This window comes from Cebus imitator, unplaced genomic scaffold (assembly GCF_001604975.1).
Source record: "Cebus imitator isolate Cc_AM_T3 unplaced genomic scaffold, Cebus_imitator-1.0 Scaffold296, whole genome shotgun sequence".
Taxonomy (NCBI): domain Eukaryota; kingdom Metazoa; phylum Chordata; class Mammalia; order Primates; family Cebidae; genus Cebus; species Cebus imitator.
In genome coordinates, this window is record NW_016107611.1 from 2,729,008 (window position 1) to 2,749,326 (window position 20,319).

At 53.9% G+C, this 20,319-nt stretch overlaps 1 protein-coding gene across 1 annotated transcript; it reads right to left on the reverse strand.

Moving 5' to 3' along the window:
- Positions 1–14,008: 14,008 nt before the first annotated feature.
- Positions 14,009–16,583, reverse strand: PNMA8B (PNMA family member 8B). Its single transcript, XM_017502547.2, has one exon. It carries the CDS (start codon positions 16,503–16,505, stop codon positions 14,607–14,609), a length of 1,899 nt encoding a protein of 632 aa, XP_017358036.1. The 5' UTR covers positions 16,506–16,583; the 3' UTR covers positions 14,009–14,606.
- Between the last annotated feature and the right edge of the window lie 3,736 nt (positions 16,584–20,319).

Here is a 20,319-nt window from a genome sequence, read left to right on the forward strand (position 1 = left end):
ATGTCCAGCAAATTTTTATATTTTAGTAGAGACAGGGTTTCACCATGTTGGCCAGGAAGTTCTCCAACTCCCAACCTCAGGTGATCCACCCGCCTCAGCCTCCCAAAGTGCTGGGATTATAGGCATGAGCCACTGTGCCCGGCTTTCCTATTATATATACGTGTGTGTGTGTGTGTGTGTCTCCCAGATCACAGCAAAATGTATTTCTTATCGTGGCTCACGATCAATCATGTGTGACCACCACGGCCATAGGTTAATTACTTAGTCCCCCTGTGGATGGCTATGCAGGTTGTTTTCCATTTTCTGGGATTTCAAATGAAGAGCTGGGAAGGGCCCTGCAGACATCTACGTTGCTTGGATTCAGGTGTGACTTCTTAACTTGTTGGAAATACGATGCTTTTCAAAAGGCACAGTGTTGTCAGGACACGGTGGCTCACACCTGTAATCCCAGCACTTTAGGAGGCCAAGGTGAGTGGATTCCTTAGGCAGAAAAGTTCAACACCAGCCTGGGCACCACAACGAAACCCCATCGCTACCAAAAAAAAAAATAATACAAAAATTAGCGAGACATGGTGACGTGTGCCGGTGGTCCCAGCTACTTGGTAGGCTAAGGCAGGAGGATCTCCCAAGTCTCAAAAAAAAAAAAAAAAATTAAGAACATAAAACCCAGTGCTTTTATTCCACAAACACAGCAACTCTATCCTGCGCCATTCTGAGTTCTTTCTCTCTCCCTCTCTGGAAATAACCAATAAAGCCCTAGGATTATTTGGCGGGAGAAGAGACCTGTTCTCATCTGAGCTGGGGCTCGGGTTACAGCCACAGCGGCAGGCGCTGAGTTTCCTTCAGACAGAAAAAAACGCCGGCAGCTGTCTCCACTCTGCAGTAAGGAAACAACATTCCAAGCGAGGAGTTGTGGCCAGGAAACAGAGAGGCCCCACGTCTTCTTTCTTTTCTAAATGTATTTTTTCTAAAACACACACACACACCCCCCAAAAACAATCCACCAATAAAACTGCATTCAAATAAGATTCAAAAGTAATCAAATCTACTGTGTTCAGAAGTTCGTAATTTGTTAATAGGCATAGTTATCTAAAGAAAAGCAAGGCAGTGTTCTTCTCAAAATGGGATAAATAATATCCCTGGGGCAGGGAGGGGTTTTAGGATGGGCAGAGCACATGAGGGGCTTCCGGGAGGACGAGGATTTCTAGATGCGATGACAGTAACGTGACACTTTCTCTGTAATCATTTGCCAAATTATATGTCTGTGTTTAGGGCACGTTTCTGGGTGCATGTTACATGTTCTACAATGGTAAAAAAATGTTTTTTAAATAAACACAGCTACACATTCAGGGTTAGAGCGGTGAAAGAAGTGTTATCGCTGTTTTTTCTAGAATATTCCACAGCTGAAAACCTGAACCCAGTAGTACAAGTACCCATTTTTTAAAAGACTCCCAAACGAAACGCACCAAACACAGTCAGGTGAAGTTTCTTTCATTCGTTAGGGAGGCTGGTCGTCTTCCTGATGCCTGGCAGACGTCACGTGGTCAGCAGTCTTCTGGTGACAGTTCCCGATTTTTGTCTGAAATTCTTGGCCAAAGGAAAAAAAAAAAGAGAGAATGAATGAGTCTATTTATTTAAAAAAAGGTGTGCATCATAGTTTTTGAATTCTAAATGTAATTTCTGTTTGGCAAAAGTTATAAATATCTACTTGAAGATGTAACACAGGAGAAAGACAACTGGTAAACCAAATTTAATAAATGTAATAAACAGTTTACGTTGTGTTATGGGAAAAATCATATTTTCTTGTTATGGGGAAAATCATATTGTGGGCTTGGAAGATGTCACACAAAGGAAATAAGCACATACATTTACGAGACCAGCCTGGCCAATATGACGAAACCCTGTCTCTACCGAAAATACAAAATCAGCTGGGCGTGGTGGCTCATCCCTGTAATCCCAGCTACTCGGGAGGCTGAGGCAGGAGAAACGCTTGAACCCAGAACCCGGAGGTTGCAGTGAGCCAAGATCGCACCACTGCACTCCAGCCTGAACAACACAGCGAGACTGTGTCTGAAAAACAAACAAAAAGAGAATCACATACATTTAAACCCTAAATGAAATAGGCTACTTAGGACGTAAGGACCCAGGGGTCATTCTAATTAGAAACAGAAAGTTTGGTCCAGGAGTAGCGAGATCTCTTTCCAACTGAAACAAGATTTCCGTAGGAATGAGGCCATCTTTCAGAGCCACCCACTCACTCTGGGGAAAGGTTTTTAGCTTGGAGGTTGAAAAGAAAAATTAATCATTTGGATATCTTTCCTCTTTTCCCCCGTCCCCTTGACTAGAGCAAGGTCCATTAAAATGCTCCACGTCCATCTCACCCTATTTAGTCTACTGGCTTTTTTTTAACCCCCGGCACCATTTATATAGACATTCTTTTTTCTCTTCTCTTTTCTTTCTTTTTTTTTCTTTTCTTTTCTTTCTTTCCTTTCTTTCTTCCCCCTCCCCCCTCCCGTCCCCTCCCCTCCCTTCCCCTCCCCTCTCCTCCCCTCTCCTCTCTCCTCTCCTCTCCTCTCCGGCACAGTGTTGCTTTACCACCCAGGCTGGAGTGCACTGGCGCGATCCCAGCTCACTGCATCCACCACCTCCTGGTTCAAGCAATTCTCCTGCCTCAGACTCCCGAGTAGCTGGGACTACAGGCGCCTGCTGTTGAGGAGGGGAACCCCCGCAAGTGCCGTGGCAAGGGTCTGAAGCCTCACCCTGTTCCCATATAAATATTGATTTAGAAAAGAATTAGAAATATAGGCACTTTTTTTACATATATTGTATTTATATAATCTTATAGTTACTTATAAACATAAAGATATATACCCAATATAACCTTTAATTGTACTAATGACTATCGGGTTATGAAGCATGGAACTGAGGTGATATTGTGAACAAAGTGACCCTAAGGCAAGATGCTCTAAGCCCTCTGTCACGCCCGCATAAGGGCTGCTGGAGGGCGCCTCGGCTGTGTGGCAGCGCCAGCGCTGGGAAAGCGCCCGATGTTTAGCCAGCTAGGGAAGGAGACGTCCAAAATGGCCAAGACATCTCCTTCCTGGGGAAGTTAGGAGAAAACACCGCTTCTCCAAGCTCTTGTGGCAAGGCCTGACGGCCGTCAGGGAAACCCACAGACATCTGGGGACTGAACTGTGTCTATGTGACGCTGTGCTTCAGTGGTCATGTTCCATGTCTGCTCTCACGCCCTGTTTCTGCACCGGGTTTGTCTTTTTCTTAGAAGATAAGAATAATAGTGGCATAATCTTTATGTCCTTGATATTTCTAACAAATATGCAAAGAGTGCTGACACATTAGGTTTTCTCCTTGCCTTGGCTACTTGAAAGTCCTGGGCCCCCTATCTCCAAGGCACATGATTTCCCTGACCCTATCACGGACCACCATGACCTCAGCCTACCTTCCCTGCCCCCTGCTTTGTACTCAATAAAAATCAGAGTGTCCTAGCCAGGCGTGGTGGCTCACACCTGTAATCCCAGCACTTTGGGAGGCTGAGGCAGGTGGATCACGAGGTCAGGAGATGGAGACCATCCTGGCCAACATGGTGAAACCCCAAAATACAAAAAAATTAGCTGGGCGTGGTGGCGCACACCTCTAGTCCTGGCTACTTAGGAGGCTGAGGCAGGGGAATCGCTTGAACCCAGGTGGCGGAGGATGCTGTGAGCCAAGGTCGCGCCACTGCACTACAGCCTGGGTGACAGAGCAAGACACCATCTCAAAAAAAAAAAAAAAAAAAAAAACCTTACCTGGGCGTGGTGGCACATGCCTGTAATTCCAGCTACTCGGAAGGCTGAGGCAGGAGAATTGCTTGAGCCTGGGCGACAGAGGTGGCAGTGAGCTAAGATCACACCACCGTACTCCAGCCTAGGCAACAGAGTGAGACTCTGTCTCAAAAAAAAGAATAAAGAAAACAAAGAACGCCTACCCAATAACGCATCTCCACCAATCACGCCAACTCTGGGTTGGAGCCTCTGAAATCAATAAACTCTGCTTTCAAGCAGCTTAAACAAGCTGCCCTTTTTGGCCAAGAAAAGCCTCCCTTTGTCTTCCCCTCCTCGGAAGCGTCTGTGGCTTGCCGTAGCTCTGCATCCCGGGTTAGAATCCTTTGTGCTGACTCCTGAATGGCTTCCTGCTATTAAAATGTTTTTCTCTGATGTATTTTCTTTCCAGGTTGACACAATACATAGCTTATTTCTTTACCTTGTTTATTGTCCGTGTCTTCTCAACAGACTATCAGCTCTGCGGGCGGGGACTTTCTATCTGTTCTGCTCCCTGTTGTGCCCCCAGCTTTTAGAACAGGGCTGTGCTGTGTTGAATTGTGTCCCTCAAAGTTCACGTCTGCTCAGAACCTCAGTGAGGATGAGGTCATGCTGAACTGGGATGAGCTGTAGATCCAATGACTGGGTCCTAGTAAGAGGAGAGCTACAGCAGGGCACGGTGGCTCACGCCTGTCGTCCCAACACTGAGAGGCTGAGATGGGCGGATCACCTGAGGTCAGGAGTTCGAGACCAGACTGGCCAACGTGGTGAAACCCCATCTCTTCTAAAAATACAAAAATTAGCCAGGTGTGTTGGCGGGCACACCTGTAATTCCAGCTACTCAGGAGGCTGAGGCAGGAGAATTGCTTGAACCTGGGAGGCAGAGGTTGCAGTGAGCTGAGACCATGCCACTACACTGCAGCCTGGGCAACAGAGCAAGACTCCATCTCAAAAACAAATTAATAATAATAAATCTTAAAACAGACACCTATGTAGATACTTACAGAGGTTGTTGGGAGCATTTCATTTCTTATCAAATAAAGGGGGTCATCGTGTATAAACTTGCTTCTCACTGTGTTCACTCAAAAGGTCCCAGCGGAAACTCTCCAGCCCACCCTTTCAAGGCTGCAGAAGATCCCATGTGTGGCTGGACCGCAGCTCTCTCGATCAGGCCCCTATCCGTGGGCATTCGCAGGGTCTGGGCTGTCTCACCAGCGCAGTGAAGTCACCCTGATGCTTCAAACGTGAGCCTGTGGCAGCCTGTGGTACGCTAGAAATCCTCCGTCTTCATGAAGCCAGTCACCTGGTGCACCACGGCGGTTATGTCACTTTACATTGTGTGTATGTGAAAGCCATCATTCGCTAAATGTCACTGATTGAATTATGCCACTGTTCAGTGGTGTGACTGAAATGCTTTGACACTTCTTCATTTTTTAATGAACCGGGGGACTTTTCTAAAAAGCAGAAGTGATTTTGAATTATCTCAGGGAATAGGGGATTCTCTGTGGAGAGAGCAGGCTACGGACACACAAGGGGAAAATGTCCTCCGTGAAAACTGTAAGATGGAAAGCTTTCCGGCAGCACCTCTTCGCGATCCTGGAACCGAGGGAGCAAAGACTGAATACAGTTTTCTTTCCCTACTGCACCTCCTTCCTCTGCCCAGAGCTGAAATCCTACCTTCGTTTTCCTCTTAGAAGCAACGAGGGATAAAGAGACAGGGATCTGGCAGGGCACAATGGCTCAAGCCTGTAATTCCAGCGCTTTGGGAGGCTGAGGCGGATGGATCATGAGGTCAGGAGTTCAAGACCAGCCTGACCAACATGGTGAAGCCCCGTCTCCACTAAAAAAAATACAAAAATTAGCCGGGCGTGGTAGTGCGTGTCTGTCTGTAATTCTAGCTATTCAGGGGACTGAGGCAGGAGAATCGCTTGAACCGGGAGGCGGAGGTTGCAGTGAGCTGAGATCATCCCACTGCAATCCAGCCTGGATGACAGAGCAAGACTCCATCTTAAAAAAAAAAAAAAAAAAGAAAAAAAGAGAGAGAGAGAGACACAGATTTGAATTCCAGCTGTGCCCACCACCAGGCGTGTGCTCGGCAGATGGTGTAGGGGGCTGCCCAAGACCCTCAAGACTCAGAGAACTCAGAAAAGCAGCTGTGCTCATGGTTACAGTGTATTACAGTGAAGAACAGAGAAGTAAGCACTGGCCACACAGCTCCCCTGGGAACAGACAACGGGAAATTCAGGCCTGCCCTCCTACTGTTAAGCCCATAAAGGACGTACCTGCTACCCCTTGCCTTCTGCCATGATTGTAAGTTTCCTGAGGCCTCCCCAGCAGCTTTCCTATGGAGCCTTGCAGAGCCATGAGCCAATTAAACCTTTCTTCTTTATAAATTACCCAGTCTCAAGTAGTTCTTTTTTTTTTTTTTTTTCTTGAAATGAAGTCTTGCTCTGTTGCCTAGGCTGGAGTGCAGAGGCACGATCTCGGCTCACTGCAACCTCTACCTCCTGGGTTCAAGCGATTCTCCTGCCTCAGACTCCTGAGTAGCTGGGACTACAGGTGCATGCTACCATGCCTGGCTAATTTTTGTATTTTTATTAAACACGGGGTTTCACCATATTGGCCAGGCTGGTCTCAAACTCCTGACCTTGTGATCTGCCTGCCTCGTCCTCCCAAAGTGCTGGGATTACAGGTGTGAGCCACTGTGCCTGGCCAGCCCCCCAGGTAGTTCTTTATAGGAGTGTGACAACAGACTAATACAGCAGGAAACATCTGGAGCTGTCTGTGGAGGAGGCTCTGGGTGCCAGTCTGGGGGTGGGAGGACTGCTTCCCATAGACCAAGGAGGCCTCACCTTGCCGGGGACCTGCTAGGTGGGAGGATATGGGAGAAGCAGAGATGGTGAGAGACGTTAGGGGAGGTTCAGACAGCTGGGACAGAGGACCTGTGTCAGGGGCTCAGGGAGGAGGTATGCAATGGCCTTTTCCAAAAACCTCATTCAAAGGTAGCTGAGTGTATCTCCTTGTCTCTTGGCTCTGGAACCAGGTGACGTGTGTAGGAAGGAAGGCAGTGGAGATAGGGCAGGGCCCTGAATGATGGAACTAAATCAGATTCAAAGCGTGAGCTGTGTGGATTTCATTCGTATCTGCCACCCTGAGTAGACTGTTCTCTTTCCCTCAGTGACACACACATGCACACACACATGAGTTATGGCCCATACAAGGACTCACAGATGCACATGCAGACACAGACATGCACACACATTATAGTCAGAGACCCTCCCCCATCACAAACACACACGTGCAGGCATGCCACAAACACACACACATTCACAAAGTCACAGATACACAGACTCATAGAAGCACATAGAAAAGTGTTCATGAGTCTGGTGTGATGGCTCACACCTGTAATCCCAGCACTTTGGGAGGCTGAGGCGGGTGGATCACCTGAGGTCAGAAGTTCTAGACCAACCTGGCCAACATAGTGAAACCTGTCTCTACTAAAAATACAAAAATTAGCCAGGCATGGTGGAGGGTGCTTGTAATCCCAGCTACTTGGGAGGCTGAGGCAGGAGAATTGCTTGAACCCAGGAGGCAGAGGTTGCAATGAGCCGAGATCTCCCCATTGCACTCCAGCCTGGGCAACAAGAGCAAAACTCTGTCTCAAAAAACACAAAAAAACAAAAAGTGTTCACAAACTCCCAAACCCACAATGTTAAACACCGTGTCCCAAGACTCGTCAGCCTAGACACATACATGCATATCAGCCTGTGTACAAACACAGATCAATACAGACACACGATGCGCAGATACACCTATTCATGCACACACTCACACATTCACTCACATAGACACAGACACCCACACACACCTAATGGCCGAAGGAGGAACACATACCTATATGCACTCAGACACAATTCACACACACCCCCTAAGTGTACACACACACACATACACTCAGAGACACACATGTCAATCACACACAAGGTTTGGATCCTCCCACCCCCTCTGAGTATCCCCGACCCTTCGGCCAAATCTGTCTCCCACAGAGCCTGTTTCCCTCTTGAGTGAACGTAACGTTCCGCACTCCACTCCAGCATCTTCAGTGTGAGCCCTTGAGTAACTCAAGATGAGATGGCAATAGAGGCTTCAGTATTTTTAAGCCAAGGGGGTTTCAAATGGAGCCTGCAGAGCCAGTCCCCACGAGGCAGCCGGCGGATGCCTCTGGGGTATGGTTTCAAATTAGAGATTTGACTCCAAATCAGCCTTCACCTGGACCAGTCCAGCCACCCCTCACTGTCGCTAAAGAGAAAAGTGAGAGACCACAGGTGATTGCAGAACTAGACATGACAGGGAGAGATGCTGCCCTGAGATGGGGTCGAGGGAGCTTTCTGCGTCCCCCTCCCAGACTCACAGTGTGTGACAAGAGAAGAGAAAATGGTTAGAGATGGGGGGAAGGGTTTGGAGCCCAGTTGCCTGAACCCCCCAGCGCCGCCCCTTGCAAGCTGTGTGACCTTGGGCTGGTTACTTGACCTCTCTGTGCCTCCACATCCTCATGGAAAATGCACACAGAGCTTTCCTTCCAGCACTGCTCAAGGGACTGAAGAGGGTGTGATGTGTCTGTGAGGCCATCTCGTCTTATTTCTGCCTAGGTATCAGGACTGCCAGCTCTTCACTGCACACCTCAGCCCTGACAGGGACCCTAAGGCAGCGATCCCCACACTGGCTGCCCCTGGAATGACCCAGAGCCTATGCCCAGCCTGCACATGGGAACCGCTCTCGGAATCTCTGAATGGTGCAGGGCACGGCTGGGGTAGCAACAGGGCCTAAAGCTTCCCGGGTGATTCCAAGCAATGGGCAGCCGGGCTGACAACCGCGACCCTAGGGGTCCTAGAGACCATCAGACCCCACAGCCGTGGTTCTCAAACTGGTCCCGCATCGCAGGTACCTGGGGGTCCTTTGAAAACGCAGCTTGCTGGGCCCCACCCCAAAGTGGGTTCTGTAAGTCTGGGCTGGGCTCGAGAATCTGTATCTAGTCCCTAGGAGACGCAGCTGGTCCTGGACCTCACTTCGGGAACCGTTGTCTTGCAGGAAAGCTCCCTTTCCCCAGCCTGGCGTCCACAGACCAGGGAGCGCTGTCCCTTTAAGGCACTGGACCTGTGCCCTGAGCACCCGAGCGCTAGGGAAGCGTGGTGGCGCGCACGATTTTAAACTGCGGTCCTGGCGCGCCCTCTGGTGGAAATAGCGGGCACAGCACGTCGCGCTGACTCCTCGCCCCTTCTGGAGTCGTAGGTTGGGGGGGGGGCGAAAGGAAGGGTCGTCGTCTGTGGCCCCCCGTTCCCTCCCGGCAGTTCTAGGATGTGGCCATATTCCCCGGAGCCTGTGGATCGCTCCTCTCCTCGCTTAAGCAGGCCGAGGAGCCAAGACACGTTCGGCCTCTGGGACAAATGGGAAGGTCAGGACCCAGGTATACCTCGCGGTGGGGAGGTGGGCTGGGGGAGGAAAGGGGAGAGGAAGGGGCTGGACCCCGGGATGCCTCAGCCTCACTCTCGAAGGAGGATCATTCCGTCCCTCCCCTGGGGCCGGGGAGGCCAATTATTCGAGGGGGCCCTAGAGTAAGACAAACCTGGGTTCCAGCTCCCTTCCTTGCCTCTCTGAGCCTCGGTTTCTCTATCTGGGAAATGGGGGTGAAAATCTGCCTTCATCCTCTTCCCTCCTTCCTCCTGCCCTCCTCTCTACAAAGCCAAATAAAGACGCACAGACATATAGACTCGAATGTGCTCACCCGCAGATGCACACAGAGACACAAACACACGCACACAACCTCAGCCCGCCAGTCACCTGCACAGCTCAAATCAGGCTCCTGCAAAGCCCTGCGCCCACTGCAGGCCAACCCCACCACCCTGCGGCGGGCCGGCCTTAGCCCGCTCTCCCAGGTTCCTGCCTCGGCCTCCTCCTGCTCCAGCCTTGCACCCTGCACCCCGCCGACCTAAAACACAAACCTCTTCCCCCATCCTGCTCAAACCCCTCCCGTGGTTCCCCAGCGGTTAATGGGGCCCAAAGGCCCTGCCAGTTTGCACACCTCCCCACCCCCACCCCAGCAACCTCTTCACACGCATTTGCTGCCTCACGTGAAAATCCAGCCAGACAGCGACCACCATGGAGGCAGGAGGCCTTCTTTGGCGTCATTCTGCCTCCGCTGCAGCAGCGTTTAGCCTGACTTGGGAGGGGCAGTAATTACACATTAATAAGCCCATATAGTCACATCCCTGGCTTGGGGCTTTTGCCCTGGCTCTTCCTGCCCCCATCATGCGCTTCCCCCAGGCATCCGCTGACCGCACCCCCTCCCCTCCTTTGGGTTTTTGCAGTATTGAGAGACCCCGTCTCTACAAAAAAAATATAAAAGTAGCGAGGGTTGGCGGCGTGCGCCTGTGGTCCCAGCTACTAAGAGGGAGGCTGAGGTGGAAGTATCGCTTGAGCCCAGAGGTTCGAGGCTGCAGTGAGCTGTGATCGCGCACCTACACTTGTCACTTTCTCAGTGAGGGCTTCCCAGGCCACCTGGTTTATACCCTCCCCTGCCCCGGCCCTCCTCGGGCCGCTGCCTGCTGGACTTTTGTCCCCAGCAGGTCTCACTCCTTAATGCATGGATTTCGTCCTCATCAAGGGAGCTCAATGCAGCCTCCCCACCGCATGCTCCCTGCGGGAGGGTCCTGTTTCCTGCATCTAGAACAGGGCCTGGGACGCGTCGGTCCCGGATAAATCTGGATTCCTCAAACTGCGCTGCAGGCTCCTCCCAGACTGTCGCCTTCTCTTCCAGGAGGGGGCAGCTGCGCTCCGTTCCACCCGCCCCCAGAGGCTCCACGCGGGACAGACCCAGCTGCTGCCGCCTGTGCTGGTCTCTGCGCGCCGGGACCCTTCCCGGCGGGACCTCAAGGCCTTTAGGCAGCTGCTCCTTCCACCCCAAACGCTCCTCCCCACCCGCTCGGCGCACTCCCTCCAGGAACCAGGGAATGAAAAGAATGTTTTTTTCCAGCACATTCGCCACGAGACATATCTGGGGTCTGACTCCCCTGGTCCCCGTGGTTCATTCCGACCGCCAGTCATTCCACAAATAACAGCAGCCGCCGCGTGCCAGGCACCGTGCTGGGTCAGGGGACAAGAAGGGGACGTGCCAGGCTACACTTTCTCCCTACAGAGCTGGCCCTGAGCCGCTCTGCGGCGCCTCTCCCCGCCACGCCCACCTGTTCCCATGCCGCGTGGGTCCCCACAGCAACCTCTCGGGGTCCCCTGAAGCGGCTGATGCTGCTGCGACCCCACAGGGCGCTGGGGGGAGTTGGAAAGCAGGAGGAAGGGGACGCCTTCTGAGGAATGCTCGGGCCGTGGTGGCGGCAGCAGCTGGCTGTCACTGCGGTGAACCAGGGGCTCCCGGGTCCCTCCTCAGGCAAGCCAGTCCGGTGCGTGGAACTTGGCAGCCGTATACCCGGGCTCTGGGCAGCAGCATTTCCCACGCGGCTCCCCCAGCCCTCGGGAGGCAGCAGCTCCCTGCATTGCTAATATCGGGACAAACCGACCTCCCTGTTTTTGCACCTTCTGATTGCAATACCCCAGTCACCAATTTCCTCTTTTAACCTCCCTGACAGGTACAGCAGGTGCGCTACTGAGAAATGAGTGCATCAGGGGGCAGTAGTCACTCTGAAAAATAAAAGGAGGAAGTGCAGAAAGCGTTACTTTTTTTTTTTTTGAGATGGAGTCTGGCTGTGTTGCCCCAGCTGCAGTGCAGCATCAAGATCTCGGCTCACTGCAACCTCCGCCTCCCGGGTTCAAGCGATTCTCCTGCCTCAGCCTCCTGAGTAACTGAGACTACAGGCGTGCCAGCCACCACGCTTGGCTAATTTTTGTATTTTTGGTAGAGACGGGGTTTCACCATGTTGGCCAGGCTGGTCTTGAACTCCTAACCTTGTGATCCACCCACCTCAGCCTCCCAAAGTGCTGGGATTACAGGTGTGAGCCACCGCACCTGGCCCAAGGGTTACATTTTTGTAGGTGGTCAGGGAAGCTCTCCCTGGGAATGTGACATTTGAAGAAAGGTCCAAATGACCGTCCAGGTCAGAGCCATGCCCACAGCCTGGGGAAGGGCACTCCAGTGCAAAGAAAGAGCAGAGCAAATGCCCTGAGGCAGAAATATGCCTTATGTGTCCTGGAGACCTGGGTGGCTGAAGCCACGCAAGACACAGAGAGGGCAGTGGGAGACAAGGCAGACGGTGAGATGGGGGCAGTGTGTAGACCTGAGCTGTGCAAGATTGCCGCCTGCGATGGTGGTGATGTCCTGCACCAGCTCTGAGCAGTGTGGTAGCTGCTGGCCACGTGTGGCTCTTGAGCACTTGTGACGTGGCTGGGAAGACTGAGGAAATTGATGTATAATTTTATTTAATCTTAATTACATGTAAATCTAGTGTACCCCCATGATTATTTAGTTGGACAAAGCATGTCTAGACAGTCATAAGAACTGCAGCTGTCATGGCACATGAAGGAGCCCTTGGGGTATTTGGGGAAGGGAAGGAATGCAATCAGACCCCAGGTGTGACTTCTGAGAGGATGCCTCTGGCAGCCATGTATGGTGGGGGGACACGGGATGGAGGGAGGCAGAAAACCCAGGTAGGATGGAAGGCTGAGACTGAGGTCCAGGGCAGAGGCTAGGGGTGGAGGCTGGGGGGTGGGTGAATGCAGCTGCAACCTGGCAGTGTATCTGGGTGGAAGCTAGGGTGGGGATTGGCCGGGCAGGGTTAGGGCCACAGGGGAACTCTGGAGGCAACTTAGGGTCTCCATGGGTGTCCAAGGGCCTCAGAGCTGAGACTGAGGGCGAAGGCTGGAAGCGGGGAGGTGTCAAGGGTGGGGGTGGAAGCCCAGATCTGCAAGGGGTGAGATGATGTTGGGGGGTAGGGAGGGCCAGGAGGGGTGCACAACCCTTGAAGCAACAAAGGACAGTGTGTGTAAACCAGTGACAGGGCAGTTCCCAGGTGTTCTGGGCGAGCCACTGTCAAGACTGTGGACATATGCGGCCCGCGCTCCACACTCCCCCTGCCCCATCGCCCAGAGCACTGAGAGAGCACAATGCTGAATTTCACTTTACTGGAGGATCCAGGTGACACAGCGCACAGGGAGAGAAGCCTAGAACTGCTATGGTGCACAGGGAGAGAAGCTTAGAATCACACGGGAGAAGCACACCTAGGGCCCTCCCCACCCACAGCAACACTGCAGGCTGCTGTGCCCAGCCCTCCGCACACCCAGCCTGCTCCTTGGTGGGTGGGTCACTGTCCGGGGCAGCCTCTGCAGGGAGGATCACCCAAGCCCTGCAGCAGCTCCCAGTTGGCTTCTGCATCTGGGTGTCCCTGACAGTCCAGTCCAGGCTGCGAGGCCACACCCAGGCCCCCCTGTTTTTCCCGAGACAAGCAGGGCAGGGCCTCCTTGCACGTCGAGCTCCCTATACTGCCAGGGTATAGAAATTGGGACGAGGAAGCACACACATTGCCCCAGGGACAGGAAGGCAGGAACGAACAAGGGGGCCTGTGGAGACCGATATCTAGGGAAATATCAAGCTCAGCAGGGGTTGGGGGAGCTGAAGCGAATGGCACAGCACGGAATCACACACAGCTGAAGCGTCTGCACTTGGGACAGCAGGTGCTGAAGCTGGAGAGCCCCGGCCCCGCCTACTCGGAAACCTCCCTGGCAGGGTTGGGATTTCCTCCCAGGTCTTTTCATCCCCTGTAAGGAGGGACACATTGCCAGCTTCTGCACTGCCTAGGTGAGCCTCTGCCCCTCACCGCGTCCTTCAGGGACCCCTCTGGCTTTTAATTCACTCAGGAGGTGAACCTAGGGACTTTCAAGGTCTTTAGGGCTGCAAGGCCAGCGCTGAGCGGTGGGTCAGCTCCACGGGAGAGTGGGGACCCAGGGGAGCCATAACCAATTGGGGGGGGGCAGGGCCACAGCCCAGAGGAACCAAGACTCTGGATTTTATGTGAATTTCCCCAAATGGAACATGTCGGCAAATAATTAGAATGTTGGGAAACACTGCAGTCTAAGTGACAAATTCAGCTTGTGGTCAGCGGCAGGTGGCCTCGGCCTGGGGCTGGCTCCTTTGTATCAGGGCCGCCGGTGGGCAGAGCTGCTGTGTGTCTGTGTCTTCCCTCTGCTCTTCCTCCTCCTCCTTCCCTTCCCCCACCGTTCCTCTCCCCTTTTCTCCTCCTCCCCTTCCCATCCCCCGTCAGTCTCTCTGACTTTTCCTTGCTGGAATAATCTCCTCTCCTGGGTAGGAGCTGGGGCCTCCTCTGGCTGGGAGCTGCGCCCTGACACGCGCTGCTCAGCTGGTGACCAAACCTCCATCACAGACCCTGGGCCGAGTCAGACTGGGGAGGGGGAGACAGCGACCGGCAGCCCCTGCCAGGCTCGGGCTCCGTAAAGAGCCCTGCTCGCCTCCGCAGATGCCCGGTGTCCACCCACACCCCCGCCAGGGGCGACCCGGGCCCCCCAACCCTGGTGCCCATCTCGGCCCCTCGCCGCTGCTTCGAGAGTACGTCTCTTTCCTCCATCCATCTGGGCTTCCTCCGTCGGGATCGCTGGTGCCCCAGGCCCGTGAGGGCCCGAGAGGGGAACGTGACACCGGCAAACGCAGCCCGGGCGCCGGGTGAAGCGAGGAGGTCGCGCCTGCGGAGGGAGGGAAGAGGGCAGGGAGAGGGAGGGCGGGGGGAGGGGCACACTCGGGCGCCCTGCTGGGCCGGCTCACAGCCCGGGGGGCCGCTAGCGGCATTTAGGGGGCAGCCTACGGCCCCGACGGGCTTTCTTCCCGCGCGCGGCCTTGGAGCCAGTGGAAGCCTGGCCCTTGGCCTCGCCGGCCTTGACGTGGGCACCAGCGCCCGTGCTCCCCTTTTTCTTCCTGCTTCCCGCGGCGTCGTCCAGATCCGAGCCCCGGCTCCCGGCTTTCTTCTCGGGAGTGACGCCCCGGCCTCGGCCTCTGCCGCCCCCGCGCGTTTTGCGGGCCCCGGACGCGGTGGGTGGTGCGCCGGCCGGAGTCAGGCCCCGGGGGGCGGTGCGAGCCCTCTTGGCCCGGGGCTTCGTGGATGCCCTGTCCTCGGGCTCCTCCGACGCCTCGCTCTCCGTGTCCTCCGACTCTTCCTCGGACTGTTCGTCCGAAGCTTCCTCCGAACCCTCGTTGGACCCCAGGTTTTCCCTGGCGGCCAGGAGCGCCAATACCTCCCCCAGTTTGCCTTTGGGGTATTTGTACTTCCCGCCTTCCCAGGCGTTTTCTTTTTCTTCCTTCATCACCTCCGCCATATCCTGCGCAGCCAGGAGCGCCACCAGCTCCAGAAGGCCCCCCTCATCCTCACCGTCCTCGCCCCAGCCCCCGAAGAGGCCACGCCCAGCCTTCTTCACCTGGGGAGGGAGATCCAGCTGCGCCAAGGTGGAAATGCACTCCCGGAGGTCCCCGTCGTCTCCGGCCTTGCGCAGGACCACCGCGTCCACCTCGCGGCCCGCCTCCTCCACCTTCACGCGGGTCCCGCAAGTGTCCTTGGACATGACGGACAGGACCTGTCGGAGCGCGTCTTGCTTGTCTTTCTTGTCGCTCCAGCCCAGCGACTCGATCACAGAAGCGATTTTCAACATCTCCTCCCGGGCCCAGGGGTCCGACGGGTCGGTATAGGCCACAATGGCCACGAACTCAGGATTGTCCAACCCCTCTGTTTCTTGGTCCTCACTTTCCTGCGAGTCGCTCTCCGAGGCGTCGCTGTCCACCGGCTCCTCCTCCGGGGTGTCTCTCACAGCCAGCAGGGCCACTAAGTCGGGGATGCAGCTTTTGCCTTCTTTGGTGTTCAAGGGGATGGATTCGGCCCCAGCTGGCTCCTTCTCTGCCTCTTCTTTCTTGGCTTTATCGGTGACAGTGACCAGAGCCAAGAACTCGCGGGGACCGTCTTCTTCCCCCTCGGAGCTGCAGGGCGCCCACTGCCTAACCAGCTCCCTGGCGGCCGCCTGGAGCGTGGCGTACAGCGCGCTCTGGTCCTCGTCTCCGCTCAGGTCGCCCTTGTCGATCTCCTCGATCACGATGCCCAGGCTGTCGTCGGAAGAGTCCTCGGCCTCACTCCTCGCGGAAGCGGATGGCCGCCCTCCTCGGCTTCTCTTCTTGCCCTTCTGAGTCAACCTGTTGCGTCTGGTTCTGTTTCTGCGACCCCGCCGGCCTCTCCTTGCGTTCTTGGCTGCCCCAAGAGGAGAGCCAACCTCCCCAGAATCCTGGGCCTGGGTCTCCGAAGCGGGAAGGGTGGGCGCCTCCCCCGGGGTCCCAGCCACCGCGGCCTGCACAGGCCCGTCATCCAGCAGCAGGCGTCTCATCTGCCTCAGGACCCTCGTGTCCTGCGCACGGTCCTTCCACAGAACCCTCCAGACCCCATCCTTGCCCGGGATGTCCCTGGGAATGGCGGCGTGATTGACGTCCTCCACAAACTCCACCAGGGCAGCCTGGGCCTTCTCGTTCGTCAAGGCCTTCATGCGTCGCAGTCTGAACGTGCCCAGGGGCAGGAGGGAAGGCTGCAGGGCGGCTTCGACGTGCGCCTGCTCCAGGCCCTCCGGGATGCCGGTGACCAGCAGGGCCCTGTGCGCGTCCACGTCCAGGCCCCGGCACCAGTCCTGCAGAAGGCTCATGGCCATGGTGCGGCCCACTGGACGCTGATCTTGGGGCAGGAGGGAGCCTGAGATGGGGTGGGCTGCAGCGCACGGCGTCAATGCCACCCTGGAAAGCCACCCGCAGGGCTTAGAGTCCTGGTTCCGGTGAATGTGGCAAGGCTGGAGTGGGGCTCGGGGGCCCTAGCTGCCTGCTGGCCGGCTGGACGCAGTGACCTTCCCCGGGACCCCTCCCCAGAGCTGTCCGAGGATCCGCAGGGGGGCTTACGTTTCTGCTTTCCAGGGCAGCTCCCTCCCTCTTTTTCTGACACAGGCCTCAGTGCCTGGGCAACGCGGCCAGGTGCAGGGGGGCGGCGCCGAGTGCACCTGGAGGGGCGTGGGAGGTGGGAGCCGCCGCTTGCCTGCTGCTCCAGCCGCGTCTGAGCGCGCACCCTCGGCCTGAATCTCAGCAGTTCCGCTGCGACGCGGCTGCTCGGGGCTGCGCCTGCGCAGACGGAGCCGCACGCTCTCCCCGGTCCCCCCCAACCGTCTCCATGGCAACAGTGCAGCCTGGAGCTGGGGTCTGCGTCGCTGTGGCCTGAGACGCTTCTCTTAAAGGTCCCGATGGGAGAAGGATCGGGGGTCTCGAAGCACCGCTTATTCATCAGCAGAAAACAAGGCCGAAACCGCAGAGGGCCAGAAATCACTCAAGGAGACCCGGTCTCATTCAGGGGCCAGAGGCCTCCTTCCAAAGGGTACGGGCTTCACTGGGGGTTACAGTTCCCCCTTCCAGTGGAGAGGTGGAATTCGGGATTACATAGGCCTAAATCAAGAGGCACTGGCCTCGCACCGTGGGACTAGGACTCACTCGGGACACTGGCCTTATTCACAGTATAAGAGTCTCAGTATTAAATAGGGGGGCCTAGGCCCCATCTGTGAGCAACAGACAGCATTTGGGGTATATGGCCCTCACTTGCGGGGTACAGGCCCCACTCAGTGGGACTGGCCCTCACTCCCAAGCATGTTCCTGTATTCTGAACTAAGCATACACAATGAATCCCGTGGTTCTGCACACGCTTTCAGCATATGAATGACCATGAGTGAGACCAGCCATGAATTTTGCAAGAAAGCATTTCCTTTGACTGGGACAGCAGACTGGGGCGTGTGAACGTCAGTCACAGCTACTGTAAGCATGCATGTGCTTCTCTGTCCCTTGTCGACCATGAGGCTGTCCCCTACTCTACATGAATCTGGCTCTGTAGGCCTGCTGCATCATCCCTACCTCAAAGGGTTGTTTTGTTTTTGGTTTTGGTTTTGTTTTTGTTTTGAGATGGAGTCTTGCTGTATAATCCAGGCTGGAGTGCAATAGCACAATCTTGGTTCACTGCAATCTCTGCCTCCCCGGTTCAAGAGATTCTCCTGCCTCGGCCTCCTGAGTAGCTAGGATTACAGGCCTCCCAAGTAGCCAGGATTACAGGCATATGCCACCACATCTGGAAAATTTTTATATTTTTTGTAAAGACAGGATTTCACCATCTTGCCCAGACTGATCTTGAAGTCCTGACCTCAAGGAATCCACTCGCCTCCAAAAGTGCTGGGATTACAGGGGTGAGCCACCACGCCTGGCCTCAAACCGTTCTCATGGAGATTAAAGGAACTAATCCAGGAAAGCATTTAGAAGAGAGGCTGGCCCACAGCTGTTGCTCTGTGAAAGATGGCTAAGCTATTTATTGAGAACCTACCATTATAAAAGCATATGATTTTGTTTGTTTTTGAGATGGAGTCTTGCTCTGTCACCCAGGCTGTAGTGCAATGGTGAGCTCACTGCAACCTCCGATACCCGGGTTCAAGCCATTCTCCTGCCTCAGCTCCGATAGCTGGGACTACAGGCATTCACCACCATGCCGGGCTAGTTTTGCATTTTTAGTAGAGATGGGTGTTCACCATGCTGACCAGGCTGGTCTCAAACTCCTAATCTCAGGTGATCCACCTGCCTTGGCTTCTCAAAGTGCTGGGATTACAGGCATGAGCCACCGTGCCCAGCCAAAAGCATCTGTTAACAAACAAATAAATAGGAAACCAAAACACCCCATGCTTTGTTTTTGTTTTGGCCACCGGGCCCACCCCCTTATTTTTGTGTTTGTTTGAGGTTTTTTTTTTTTTTTTTTTTTTTTTTTTTTTTTTACATTTAAGGAGACTTTAATTGCAAGGTTACCACAACAACTGAGCAAACTACTTACTCCTATTTTCCCTACTTTTTCCTCTTCCCACCTTCCTGACCCACGAATGGATGTCATGTGACTCTTCTCTCCCAAGCAGTGTTGTCCAACAGAAATAGAATGCCAGCCTCAAATCTGAACCACATGTATAATGTTGAAATTTCTAGTTGTGGCGAACTAACACTGACCTCAGGTCATCCATCCACCTCGGCCTCTCAGAGTGCTGAGATTACAGGTGTGAGCCACCACACCCAGCCTAATGTGTCATTTTTGACATTTGAATCTCCAATTTAGGCTGGGCATGGTGGCGCATGCCTGTAATCCCAGCTACTCAGGAGGGTGAGGCAGGAAAATCGCATGTACCCAGGAGGTGGAGGTTGCAGTGAGAAGAGATCATGCCACTGCACTGCAGCCTGGGTGTCGGAGCGAGACTCCATCTCTGAATGAATGAGTGTATGAATGAATGAATGAATGAATGAATGGAATAGAAGATTGGATGACACATGCCACACACACTGAAAACATGAGGAGTTTTCAAGGAATTTAAGGAGTTCTCGAAGTTCTTCTGCCTCAGCCTCCTAAGTAGCTAACAGGTGCCCACCACCACACCTGGCTAATTTTGTATTTTTAGTAGAGACAGGGTCTCACCATGTTAGCCAAACTCCTGACCTCAGGTGAGCTGCCCACCTCAGCCTCCCAAAGTGCTGGGATTACAGGCGTGAGCCACTGCGCCCAGCCTCCATTCCTTTTATGGCTGAGCAATGCTCCATGGAACAGATAAACCAAATTTTCTTTATTCATTGATCAGTTGATGGACATTTGGGTTGTTTCCACTTTTTGGCTATTATGAATATTCTGTGAACACAGACACATGATGAATATGCTCTGTGTAGACATATGTTTTCATTTCTCTTGGGTAGTCACTTTCAGGAGAGGAATCCCCGGGCATATGGTTACCCTGTGTTTAGTCATTTGAGGGGCTGAAGAGGTGCTTTTGGCAATGGCCAGTGCAGAGCAGAGTCTTTCCTACTTCCCACAAAGGCGCTGTAAGTGCCAAAAGAGTTAGGTTCTGGACCCAGATCACTGGAGACTGATTTTTCAACAGTGTCACAGGATGGGTGACTTAGATAGCAGAAATCTATTTTCTCACAGTTTCAGTGCCATTGGCTTAGTTTTTTACACTCACCCAATAACCAAGGAAGTCATTGTGTCTCTTCATGGCTCTGTGACCCCAGTTTATAGTGAGATTATGAGGATTTAAGAGGAGGTGTGGGCCGGGCATGGTGGCTCACGTCTGCAATCCCAGAATGTTGGGAGGCTGAGGTGGGTGGATCATGAGGTCAGGAGATCTAGACCATCCTGGCTAACACGGTGAAATCTTGTGTCTACTGAAAATACAAAAAATTAGCCAAGCATGGTGGCACATGCTTGTAGTCACAGCTACTTCGGGAGACTGAGGCAGGAGAATCGCTTTAACCTGGGAGGTGGAGGTTGCAGTAGCCAAGATCATGGCACTGCACTCCAGGCTGGGCAACACAAGACTCCATCTAAAAAAAAAAAAAAAAAAAAGAGAGAGAGAGATACATTTTCCAAACATTTAGTTATTTAATTACTTATAAAAAGTTTGGGGCTGGGCGCTGTGG